The sequence below is a fragment of the Salvelinus fontinalis genome, chromosome 13 (assembly GCF_029448725.1).
Source record: "Salvelinus fontinalis isolate EN_2023a chromosome 13, ASM2944872v1, whole genome shotgun sequence".
In the NCBI taxonomy this organism is placed as follows: Eukaryota; Metazoa; Chordata; class Actinopteri; order Salmoniformes; family Salmonidae; genus Salvelinus; species Salvelinus fontinalis.
The window spans coordinates 23663416-23677042 of NC_074677.1; the positions used below are offsets into that span (position 1 = coordinate 23663416).

The 13627-nt window shown below is 41.4% G+C and overlaps 1 protein-coding gene across 1 annotated transcript; it reads left to right on the forward strand.

Moving 5' to 3' along the window:
* The first annotated feature begins 7110 nt into the window (after positions 1-7110).
* Positions 7111-13044, forward strand: LOC129868288 (general transcription factor II-I repeat domain-containing protein 2-like). Its single transcript, XM_055942125.1, has 2 exons — positions 7111-10691; positions 10907-13044. Exon 1 carries the CDS (start codon positions 7168-7170, stop codon positions 8620-8622), a length of 1455 nt encoding a protein of 484 aa, XP_055798100.1. The 5' UTR covers positions 7111-7167; the 3' UTR covers positions 8623-10691; positions 10907-13044.
* Positions 13045-13627: the final 583 nt, after the last annotated feature.

Below are 13627 nucleotides of genomic sequence, written 5' to 3' on the forward strand. Positions count from 1 at the left end.
GGGAGTATATCTGTTTGGGTGATGCTAATTTTAATGACTTTCACCTTCATGCCATTTCATGATAATTTTTTCGTTTGATTTAAGTTTACCTTTTTTTGCAACATTATTGAAACATTCAGTATGTGTGGTCTTCTAAACCATGAGAAGAACTACTGGTGGCCAACCTGGACCCTCGTCCAATCAGAGGGTAGTAAGGGCAACCTGATGGGACCTAATGGAAGGTGGACCAAAGGAGTGAAGAATGGTGTTGACAACTCCACCAATATCATATTTTTTGCCGTCAGAACAGCCTCAATTTGTCGGGCAATGACTGCAAGGTGTTGAAAGCGTTCCACAGGGATGCTGGCCCGTGTTGACTCCATTGCTTCACACAGTTGTCAAGTTGGCTGGATGTCCTTTGGTGGGTTGAGCATTCTTGATACACACAGGAAACTATTGAACAAGAAACACCCAGCAGCGTTGCAGTTCTTGACACAAACCGGTGCGTATGGCACCTACTACGATACCCCGTTCAAAGGCACTTAAATGTTATTTTGTGTCTTGCCCATTCACCTTCTGAATGGCACACATACACAATGCATGTCTCAGTTGTCTCAAAGTTTAAAAATCATTCTTTAACTGTTCTCTGCTTCTTCATCTAAACTGATTGAATTAGATTTAACAAGTGATAGAAATAAGGGATCATAACTTTCAACTGGATTCACCTGGTGTGTTTCTTCAGTCAGTGTATAGAAATAGCAAGCAGCTTGTGTACTGTAGGCCCTATGTGATTGAGATAGGTGTTTGATGTGTTGTCAAGGGAACCAGTCTGTTCCACTGTAAGGTTGATACTAGTGGGAGATGATAAAGCCTAACATTGTAATACAAACCTCAGAGCTACTGTGAAAATCATATGCTAGACTAAATATTTCAGACAACAGTTATGACAGTTGTTTAAATAACACATCTAAAGAGCTAAATGTCATTCATCTGTTATCTGACACTGAAACTATTTTGGAAAGACCAAAATTATTTTTTAATATATAATTCATTGAGTTTTGTATTGTCTACTATAAACACTATTTCTAAACAGTGCAGCGACATCATGGAGAAGATGAATTTATTTTTTATATATTAACATTTTTGAATGTTTTTTGTATTATCACTTTTCTTTTATAAGATATTGCAGTGTTTTTAAAATATGCAATTTCCTGTGGTCTTCTGACCTAAAGATGCCCTCTTTACACTACAACTCTGTCTGGGGTTGGTGAAGTGGTAACTAGAACCCCAATGATCTCATATGCTGAGCGAGGGAAAGAAAGGGATACTACCCCAAGGCATACTTATTGCAGTGTTCACTAAAAATGCAGTGTTGATGCACTCATGCTTTTCGACTGAATTACTTGTGTTTTTGCTGTTTTTTGTTTTAAAAATGAAATGTATTGGAGCTTTAAACATTATCTTAACTGAAAGGGTGATAAGGAAAGTTTGTGAAATCTGAATGGTTTTACTGCTATGGGCTTTTACCTAGCTAATGATTGTACTGTTATTTTTCTTAAACCGGTAAATTAAATGAATGTTGTCTTCGAGTTGAATTCCCTTTGTGTTAACTACTGTTTTTCTTCTCAGCAAATGAACCTCCTGAGAGGACTGCTATACTCTTACGGACATGATGGCAGTACTCAAGATGGACGTTGTAGTCAGATGCCCTACTGTTTACAATACTTTTGAAAAGACTGGAGAACAGTTCTTCTACCAGTGTAGTAGTGACAAATTGTAGTGGTAGGGATTACCTATTGGAAATTGTAAATTTTTTAGGTATGAACAGTCTTAGAATGACCTGGGGCCTGTGTGACCCTGGCCTTGCTATCACTGGCTGTGCTTTCTATGCCTATCAGCTGGTGTTTTCAGAGGACTTGTAAATGTTGCTATATGGCTTGAAAGGCTTTGAGATGAGAGTGGAAGCCAGTTCGATTTCTCCCTCTCAGCAACCCATATGAAAACGGAATAATCAGGGAGCCCTGATTTTTATCATATCCAGGTATGACTGACTGATTACGCTGGGGTATCTGGTTGTTGAAAAAAAATGCATGCCATTTATGTTGTTCTAGAACAACCACATTAATGAAGTTATCTCCTGCATGTACAGTATGGGTTATATTTGAAGTGGTGAACCATAGGGCAGTTTGGGCAAATGCCAGATGGCCTGGTCTGTTTTTCTGCCAATGGCGCTTGTCAATGTAGTGCAAAATTGTTATTTGGCTAGTAATGAGGGCCTTGAGGAAAGAAATTGGCCAGGATGGGGGCATTGAACGAAATGGGCCGGTGTGTTAAATGCCTGGGCTGATGTCTGGTACCAATCTTTTGCTGTCTGAAAAGTTGTGGGTAAAATATTGACATGAGCTGCTGGTAGAGTTTCCAATGGCCTGACTGCTCCCTGTTTTAGTAATTAAGATTTCTTTTAGAGCCATCTTGCAGATTTGAGGTGTTTGCTGATGCCCGAAGTCATCTAAAAACCATGTAAAAAGAATGTGGGAAGTTTTAACCATGCTAACTTGTTTCTCAGCCTATAACATGGCTACTGACAAGTGCAAGGTTATGCATTTCAATAGGCAGTGGGCCTGTATTTGATCAAACTGCTTCCTGACATTTAATATTGGCATTGGCTCTGTGAAATGCACAGAACCTGGTTGACTGCTTATATTGAATGTCAGTCAATGCCATGCAGGGATTATGACTAATTAATTATTGACATATCAGGTTTATCATCTTGAACAATAAATATTGTCTGAATAACCACCGAAGTGTGCTGTTCCCTTTCAAGCTGTGAAAAAATGCTTGTTAACCTTTTCTGATTCAATAGAGCTATGTATTAAAGTTTGGAGGCCACACCTATTTTATGCAATTAAATGTTTATGTAATGCAGTGTTCATATGTAGATCACATCTACAGCTGAAGTCGGAAGTTTACATACACCTTAGCCAAATACATTTAAACTCCGTTTTTCACAATTCCTGACATTTAATCCTAGTAAAAATGCCCTGTCTTAGGTCAGTTAGGATCACCACTTTATTTTATGAATGTGAAATGTCAGAATAATAGTAAAGAGAATGATTTATTTCAGCTTTTATTTCTTTCATCACATTCCCTGTGGGTCAGAAGTTTGCATACACTCAATTAATATTTGGTAGCATTGCCTTTAAATTGTTTAACTTGGTTCAAACATTTCGGGTTGCCTTCCACAAGCTTCCCACAATAGGTTGGGTGAATTTTGGCTCCTTCCTCCTGACAGAGCTGGAGTAACCGAGTGAGGTTTGTAGGCCTCCTTGCTCGCACATGCTTTTTCAGTTCTGCCCACAAATGCTCTATAGGATTGAGGTCAGGGCTTTGTGATGGCCACTCCAATGCCTTGACTTTGTTGTCCTTCAGCCATTTTGCCACAACATTGGAAGTATGCTTGGGGTCATTGTCCATTTGGAAGACCCATTTGCGACCAAGCTTTAACTTCCTGACTGATGTTTTGAGATGTTGCTTCAATATATCCACATACATTTCCTGCCTCATGATGCCATCTATTTTGTGAAGTGCACCAGTCCTTCCTGCAGCAAAGCACCCCCACAACATGATGCTGCCACCCCTGTCCTTCACGGTGGGATGGTGTTCTTCTGCTTGCAAGCATCCCCCTTTTGTCATCCAAACATAATGATGGTCATTATGGCCAAACAGTTCTATTTTGTTTCATCAGACCAGATTTATCCAAAAAGTACGATCTTTGTCCCCATGTGCAGTTGCAAACCGTAGTCTGGCTTTTTTATGGCGGTTTTTGAGCAGTGGCTTCTTCCTTGCTGAGTGGCCTTTCAGGTTATGTCAATATAAGACTCTTTTTACTGTGGATATAGATACTTTTGTATCTGTTTCCTCCAGCATCTTCACAAGGTCCTTTGCTGTTGTTCTGGGATTGATTTGCACTTTTCGCACCAAAGTACGTTCATCTCTAGGAGACAGGACGCGTCTCCTTCCTGAGCGGTATGACTGCTGCGTGGTCCTATGGTGTTTATACTTGTGTACTATTGTATGTACAGATGAACATGGTACCATCAGGCCTTTGGAAATTGCTCCCAAGGATGAACCAGACTTGTGGAGGTCTACAATTTTTTTGGGGAGGTCTTGGTTGATTTCTTTTGATTTTCCCATGATGTCAAGCAAAGAGGCACTGAGTTTGAAGGTAGACCTTGAAATACATCCACAGGTACACCTCTTTTGATTCAAATTATGTCAATTAGCCAGAAGCTTCTAAAGCCATGACATTTTCTAGAATTTTCCAAGCTGTTTAAATGCATAGTCAACTTAGTGTATGTAAACTTCTGACACACTGGAATTGTGATTACAGTGAATTATAAGTGAAATAATCTCTGTAAACAATTGTTGGAAAAATTACTTCTTTCATGCACAAAGTAGGTGTCCTAACCGACTTGCCAAAACTATAGTTTGTGAACAAGAAATTTGGAGTGGTTGAAAAATGAGTTTTAATGACTCCAACCTAAGTGTATGTAAACTTCCAACTTCAACTGTACACCAGAGACTCTGGATATAATGACGAGATGCTTGTGTCTCTGCCAATGACTGCATTCGGAAAGTATTCAGACCCCTTGACTTTTTCCACATTTTGTTACATTACAGCCTTATTCTGAAATGTATTAAATCATCTTGGGAAGGGTACCAAAAATGTCTGCAGCATTGAAGGTCCCCAAGAACAGTTTTCTTCATCGTTCTTAAATGGAAGATGTTTGGAACCACCAAGAGTCTTCCTAGAGCTGACTGCCCGGCCAAACTGAGCAATCAGGGGAGAAGGGCCTAGCACTCCACCAATCAGGCCTTTATGGTAAAGTGGCCAGACAAGCCACTCCTCAGTAAAAGGCACATGACAGCCCACTTGGAGTTTGCCAAAAGGCACCTAAAGGACTCACACCATGAGAAACAAGATACTCTGGTCTGATGAAACCAATATTGAACTCTTTGGCCTGAATGCCAAGCTTCACGTTTGGAGGAAACCTGGCACCATCGCTATGGTTAAGTATGGTGGTGGTGGCAGCATCATGCTGTGGGGATGTTTTTCAGCGGCAGGGAATGGGAGACTAGTCAGGATCGAGGGAAAGATGAACGGGGTGAAGTACAGAGAGATCCTTGATGAAAACCTTCTCCAGAGCCCTCAGGACTTCAGACTGGGGTTTTGCTTTGTCATGGGGTTTTGTGTGTAGATTGAGGGGGGGGGGGGGGGGACAATGTAATCCATTTTAGAATAACGCTGTAAGGTAACAAAATGTGGAGAAAGTCAAGGGGTCTGAATAATTTCAGAATGCACTGTATATCCTCCCCACAGCCATGTATTTAGAGTTGTGCCAATGCAGTTAATGCTATTTGATGCATTTACTTTACACTTCAACATTGTATGGCAGCCATGTTAGCTCCCCATTAACATTACATGGGGAATATTTAACTGAATGTCTAGAATTAGAAGAACATTCAAAATTGTAAAAGTTAGCCTAACTAAATATATTTCTCTGATCCGCCCTAACAATGGGATTCCTTGATCGCAGAGTTGAATGGTTGGCTGTCAAGCTACTGCTTATTCCTGTCTTTGGATTGGTGGATACATCTCGTTTTTTTTTAAATGAGAGTGTTAACGTCAACTGCCTGTATTCAATGAAGAGTGAGATGCTATGCTAGCCTAATGAATATGCATAGACGTCTCGAATTTCTATAGGGACAATTCTGATATTACTGTAATGACCTGACTAGATCATAAGAACAATTGTCCAGACAGAGGGTTGAGTTTGCGAATTGACGGTTTATTAAACCAACTTTACACAGGCTACTGTTTGGCCGTAGCCCACGCCAAATAAATGGAAGATAACCCACAAGCCAACCGTGACCTTCTCTTGTGAAGCCCAGACGTAAGAGAGAGAACAAAGGCTGAACCTGGTCTTAACTTCCAATGCTCCATCCCCCTGCCCAACCCCCTCCACGCCACTCCGCCAACCGCCAGGATGCCCGGCATCAGAACATTCCAGGCATCCCCGTGATTGGCAGATAGCAGGTTGATTGACATGTCGGACCCCGCGAACACTGGGTACTGGTCAGTACAACACAACCACCTACTAGCCTAACATATAACGCACAGCTGTCTGTACGGGTCGCTACATTACGTTTTTTTCCCTCAAAGTTGCTGTGAAGTCACGTGCATCACACTTATATCAGTACACTCGTAACAACCTAAGTAATACGAAACTTCTATTAGATCAAATAAGGCCTCATGTATCAAAATAGCAATTGTTTTTTTTCTCCTGACTAAATTCGACACTACAAAACCCCTCACTTGCTTAATAATTCATGATCTGCTTAACGTGGACAGATGGGGGGGGGGGGTAAACCCTCTCCCTTCCTTTCTGTTTACACTCATTAGAGAGCCGTGGTTATTTGCGTATTAAAGTGTGGCCTGAATGAGTGCAGTTTGGTTTTCAATAGGCTATTGTTCATGTGAAAATATAGATCTAGTGCACATATGTCAGAGTCAAGGCCCGCGGGCCACATCCGGCCCGCGAGAAGGTTTTTTACGGCCCCTGGGATGATCTTGATTTATTATTAGAACCGGCCCGCAGACCGCAGCAAGCCGGCAGCCCGCAGATCTTTTACACGCACCAATACTACATTTCCCACAATGCAACGGTGACGCACCGAGCAGTAGGCTGCTTCATTTCAATATTTATTGGCACAGCAGTCGTCAGCATCACAGTAAAATTAACTTTCAGATACCCATCAAAAATGGCAAAACGGAAGGTGGACACTGAGAACCGGGGGTTTCAAACAAGGTGGGAGTCGGAGTATATGTTCACGGAGGTAGCTGGAAAACCTGTGTGTCTTCTGTGTGGAGAAAGTGTGGCGGTACTGAAAGAGTATAATCTGAGACGACATTATGAAACGAAACACGCGGACAAAAACAAGAATATGGACATGGAACAAAGGCTACAAAAGGCAGAGGAATTAAAACGAGGCCTCAAATCTCGACAGGCTCTGTTCAAAAAAGCCAAATCACAAGGCCAGGCTGCTGTCAAGGCCAGTTTTATTTTGGCAGAAGAGATCGCTAAATCAGCCCGGCCATTTACGGAGGGGGATTTCATCAAAAACTGCATGATTAAAGTTTGTGACGAAGTTTGCCCAGAAAAAAGGCAACTCTTTTTAAATGTGAGTCTGAGCAGAAACACCATTGCCGAGAGAGTAGACCAGTTGTCCATCAATCTAAAAGAGCAGCTTGTGAAAAAGGGAAAAGATTTCATTGCATATTCCTTGGCTGTGGATGAGAGCACCGACATTTCTGACATTGCCCAGTTGTCAATTTTCATCCGCGGAGTGGACTCCAGCCTAAGCGTGACAGAGGAGTTTTTGGCTTTACGTCCTATGCATGGCACAACTACGGGGCATGATTTGTATGAAGAGGTGTCAAGATGTGTAAATGAGATGGAGCTGCCTTGGGAAAAACTCGTGGGTTTGACAACCGACGGAGCACCTGCGATGTGTGGACACAGGAGCGGACTGGTGGCGAAGATACGGGAAAAGATGCAAGAGGAAAACGCGACAGGTGAGCTGACAGCTTATCATTGTATCATACACCAGGAAGCGTTGTGCGGTAAAGCCTTGAAAATGGAGCATGTAATGAGCATCATCACGCGCACAGTTAACTTTATCAGAGCCAAAGGTTTGAATCACCGCCAGTTCAAGGCATTTCTGACGGAGTTAGAAACGGAGCATGGTGATTTGCCTTATCACACAGAGGTGCGATGGCTAAGCCAGGGAAAGGTGCTTCAAAGATGTTTCCAGCTTCGTGAGGAGATTTGTCTGTTCTTGGACAGCAAAGGGAAAGACACAACACAACTCCGAGACGAAATGTTTCTGTGTGAAATGGCTTTTCTGTGTGACATTACGAGTCATCTGAATGCAATGAACTTGCAGCTGCAGGGTCGGGATCATGTCATCTCTGATATGTACAGTACAGTGAAGGCATTTAAAACCAAACTGACTCTGTGGGAGACGCAGATGCGGAAAGAAAATTTGAGCCACTTTCCCAGCTGCCAGACCATGAAAGAGAAGCTCTCTACCAGTGCGTTCCCGAGCGCACAGTTGGCTGATAAAATAGGTATGCTTGCCGCTGACTTTCGACGCCGATTTGCTGACTTTGAAGCACAAAAAAGCAGGTTGGAACTGCTCGGTAACCCATTTGCTGTTGACGTGGAAAGCTCACCACCAAACCTCCAAATGGAGTTGATTGACCTCCAATGCAATGATGCACTGAGGGCAAAATATGCGGCAGTGGGTGCTGCGGAGTTCGCCCGTTTCCTCCCCGACACAATGCCCCAGCTGCGCATCCAGGCTGCTCAAACGTTGTCTATGTTTGGCAGCACATACCTGTGTGAACAACTGTTTTCTTTGATGAACCTGAACAAAACATCACACAGAAGTCGACTTACTGCTGAACACCTCCACTCAATTCTGAGGATTTCCTCAGCTCAGAGCCTTACCCTGAACATTGATGAACTTGTGGAAAAGATGGGACACCACCAAGTATCACCCTCAACCTCAAACAAGTGAACATTACTGTGCAATCACATATTTAGAGTTTTTACTCAGTTCAAGTTTAAAAGTTCAAGTTTAATATTTGTTTTCACTGCATGTTACTTCTCCTTAAACAAAGTGTTGTTTTTGATTAATAGATTTTTGCACTTTATTTTATTGTATTTCAATCCAATTATATTTTAAAAATATTTCAGTTGAGTGGATGATAGAAAATTGCTATTATTGTTTTTTTCTTTGAAGTAAATTTAGCCCACTTTTGCTAAAATAGAAAATATAGGCTACTGATGGTGCCTTGAATACCGGTTTCTTTCATTTAATGTTCATGTTATGGGGATTTTTATATAAAGGAAATTTGTCTTTTGTGTCTGTTGAAAATTAAAGATTACTGACAGAGCCATAAGAAAATATTGCTTTATTTATCTGATCATATTGGAATATATTTGTTAGGTTTTCAGTAGGTTCAATTAGGTTCACTAGACTATATGCGTCATTTAAAAAATTTTCGAACAGTCCGGCCCTCGGCTTGTAGCTAAATTTTTTATTTGGCCCTCCGTCCATTTGACTTTGACACCCCTGATCTAGACAAACGATTTACGATTTAATGCCTATACCCGTCGGTTAATATTGCTTGAATATTAATACAGAATAACTTTACCTTTTACAATATAAATGAGTTGGTTGTCCAATCCTTTAAATTGTCTTTTGTGTAGAAACTAGACTTGTTCCCCTCGATCTTGGAGTGTCAGATGTTTTCTCCTCTAGGGTTTTGGGTCTAATTTCTACTTTTTATTCAATGTTTGCAAAGCACACAGTTATACATGTCATTACAGTTTCTTTACGTCTTTCCAATAAAACATCAATAATCATCAAAAAACACTTGAACTCTCAATGCCTTATCTATGTATTACAACAAGCAGTTAATTACCTTAGCGTAGGTCGACCTGGTTGGGTCCCGGAGAGTATGTTCTTCAACTCACAATTGCTCTACCGGTTTAGCCAATCACTTCAGTATCTGTTCCTCCTGCTAGAAGTTGTACCATGGACTTTTTATTTTTTTGTATATTTTTTCTGATTAGTAACGAGACTGCTATCGTAGTTCAAGACCCTGTGTGACACCCCTAAGAGTGTGCGGTATACTTGACTCAGTAGGTCTCGCCCAAAAACCAGCGGTCAAAAGGTACAATTGTTCTAGAGTATGAAATTCAGATATGTATCTGTTTCTCCTACTAGAAGTCGAGAACAACACCCTTCATAGCACCCACTACGCCCTTCATCCACTCCAGCTTGGTGGATATATTCAGCGCGAGGGGTGTACGGGGTAGTTGACTCAATATGTCTCATTCATAAATCAGAAGTCAAGAGATACAATTGTTCTAGAGTATGAAAGCCAGATATGACCTTTTAGGTTGATGATAGTTTGAAGTATCACGAGTTTAGTGATAAGTCAAGTCGCACTACCACACAATTTTTTTTGGACAGCATGCTTCTTATATACTCTGGGGGACCAAGTCAGCCTTAACGCTCAGTTTACATTTCTATTCTTGTCAGCGAATGCGGCAAGCTGTCTCTGTGAATATATTATCAGCGACTATGCCTATGCGTTCTCTAAGTTTAAACCTTCCATCAATTTAACCCAATCAACCTCTACTGTTGGTCTGACTTCTTCCTGGTTGATTGATGGCCCGCCTTCTGCCTCTGCTGGGGGTGGTGATTGGATGCATGATATCCTATCCAACCAGTCGTTTGTCCCCCACCCAAGTGGCAGAACCAGTGATGAAGATGTGGGCGGATCCAGTAAGGGAGGTGTCATCAGAGCCTTTTTTGTGTTTCAGCGTCGCGACATGACCAAATATTTGGCAAAATCTAAAAAATGACAGAGCAAGATAGAGATTGACACTAGGTCCATATTGGTGTTATTGCTCAACTTCTTGTGGTTGTGTGTTCCGAAGGATATAGCCCTGATGGACGAGCAGGAGAGGGAGGAGTTCACCAGGAAGATTGGCATCTCAGTGGACAGCAGTGACAACACTGATGATGAAGACGATGACCAAGAGACCCACAAGTACAGCTGCAAGAAGTGTCAGGTCAGTCACACACACACAGACATACACTCCATATCTGTGGCTGATGTGAGTAAGACTTTTATGGACATACTCAACCACTCCCTGTCCCAGTCTATAATCTCCACATGCTTCAAGATGTCCACCACTGTTCCTGTACCCAAGCAAGCAAAGGTAACCTGACTATTTCTTTGAGCTCCACCTTACTTGACACTGCAATTTGCGTTCCGCCCCAACAGATCCACGGATGACACAATCGCCATTGTACAGCACACTGCCCTATCCCATCTGGACAAGAGGAATACCTATGTGAGAATGCTGTTCACAGCTCAGCTTTCAACACCATAGTCTCCTCCAAGCACACCATTAAGCTCAGGGGGCCCCTCAGAGGTGTGTGCTCAGCCCCCTCCTGTACTACCTGTTCACCCACGACTCCAACACCATCATTAAGTTTGCAGACAACAGGACGGTGGTAGGCCTGATCACAGACACTGACAAGACTACATGGAGAAGGTTAGAGACCTGGCAGAGTGGTGCCAGGACAACAACCTCTCCCTCAATGTCAGTAAGACCAAGGAGCTGAACGTGGACTACAGGACGTGGACTACCGCCCTCAATCGCACGGCTCTACAGAGGGTGGTGCAGACAGACCAATACATACAGGTTAAGTCTGAAGTTTACAATCACCTTAGCCAAATACATTTAAACTGAGATTTTCACAATTCCTGACATTTAATCTTAGTAAAAATTGTCTTAGTTCAGTTAGGATCAAAACTTTATTTTAAGATTGTGAAATGTCAGAATAATAGAGGAGAGAATGATTTATTTCAGGTTTTATTTATTTCATTACATTCCCAGTGGGTCAGAAGTTTACATACACTCAATTAGTAGTTGGTAGCATTGCCTTTAAATTGTTTAACTTGGGTCAAACATTTCGGGTGGCCTTCCACAAGCTTCCCACAATAAGTTGGGGGAATTTTGGCCCATTCCTCCTGACAGAGCTGGTGTAACTGAGTCAGGTTTGTAGGCCTCCTTGCTTGCACACGCTTTTTCAGTTCTGTCCACACATTTTCTATAGGATTGAGGTCAGGGCTTTGTGATGGCCACTCCAATACCTTGACTTTTTTGTCCTTAAGCCATTTTGCCACAACTTTGGAAGTATGCTTGGGGTCATTGCCAATTTGGAAGACCCATTTGTGACCAAGCTTTAACTTCCTGACTGATGTCTTGAGATGTTGCTTCAATTTATCCACATCATTTTCGTTCCTCGTGATGCCATCTATTTTGTGAAGTGCACCAGTCCCTCCTGCAGCAAAGCACCCCCACAACATGATGCTGTCACCCGTGTGCTTCATGGTTGGGATGGTGTTCTTCGGCTTGCAAGCCTCCCCCTTTTTCCTCCAAACATAACGATGGTCATTATGGCCAAAAAGTGCAATCTTTGTCCCCATGTACAGTTGCAAACCGTAATCTGGCTTTTTTATGGCGGTTTTGTAGCAGTGACGTCTTCCTTGCTGAGCGGCCTTTCAGGTTATGTCGATATAGGACTCGTTTTACTGTGGATATAGATATTTTGTACCTGTTTCCTCCAGCAAGGTCCTTTGCTGTTGTTCTGGGATTGAATAGCACTTTTTCCACCAAATTACATTCATCTCTAGGAGACAGAACGCGTCTCCTTCCTGAGCGGTATGACTGCTGCGTGGTCCCATGGTATTTATACTTGCGTACTATTGTTTGTACAGATGAACGTGGTACCTTCAGGCGTTTGGAATTGCTCCCAAGGATGAACCAGACTTGTGGAGGTGTACAATTTTTTTTCTGAGGTCTTGGCTGATTTCTTTTGATTTTCCCATGATGTCAAGCAAAGAGGCACTGAGTTTGAAGGTAGGCCTTGAAATACATCCACATGTACACCTTCAATTGACTCAAAGGATGTCAATTAGCCTATCAGAAGCTTCTAAAGCCATGACATCATTTTCTGGAATTTTCCAAGCTGTTTAAAGGCACAGTCAACTTAGTGTATGTAGACTTCTGACCCATTGGAATTATGATATAGTGAATTATATGTGAAGTAATCTGTCTGTAAAGAATTGTTGGAAAAATTACTTGTTTCATGCACAAAGTAGATGTCCTAACCGACTAAGTGTGACTGTTAGGAATGCTCTGATTAAAAGAAGAATATGAAATGATTTTGGCATATGACTTTGAATGCCTTGCACAACAGGTTTAAAGAAGACAATTAGATGATAGAGTCTAAGCGTTCTTTATGAGTAGATCATGAGTGTAGAGCAGCCAAGACACAGAGCATTTAACCAGTAGAGATGATCAGATGTAAAAAAAATAAATTAAAAAAACAATCATTTTTTATCTGAAAGCATTGAAGCGTCAGATTGTTTTTGAGAAATTGTCAAAGAAATACTGGAAGCCTTTTTTATAAGTTTTTCAATGAAATGTCTTAAAAAGGAAATATGTGTTTAGCTCATTTCTGTTTCTGTCTAAATATCAATGTTTAGATGGAGTATAAATGTGAAAATATAGTGCACTGCAAAAGTACTTGTTTTCTAGACTATTTCTAGCCTGGGTTCTGATTTACCCAACTGGCAAACTCGGCTGGCTGGCTGGTATCATTGTAATCAGATTGATGTGTTTTTCCGCTTACAGAATGGGGGTCATCTGCCCAAGGCTCCAATAACTCCCTTCATCTCAGATGTCTGTAATGTATAGTACCAGTAAAAGACTGACTGGTTCTTTTGATATACATACAGTTCCAGTCAAAAGTTTGGACAAACCAACTCATTCAAGTGTTTTTCTTAATTTTTTGCTATTTTCTACATTGTAGAACAGTAGTGAATACATCAAAACAATGAAATAACACATACGGAATCATGTGTTAACCAAAAAAGTGTTAAACAAATTAAAATATATTTTAGTTTCTTCAAAGTAGCCACCCTTTGCCTTGA

Excerpts from the sequence above, each read along its gene's own strand:
- LOC129868288 (XM_055942125.1), top strand. The coding sequence starts at position 7,168 with ATGATTAAAGTTTGTGACGAAGTTTGCCCAGAAAAAAGGCAACTCTTT.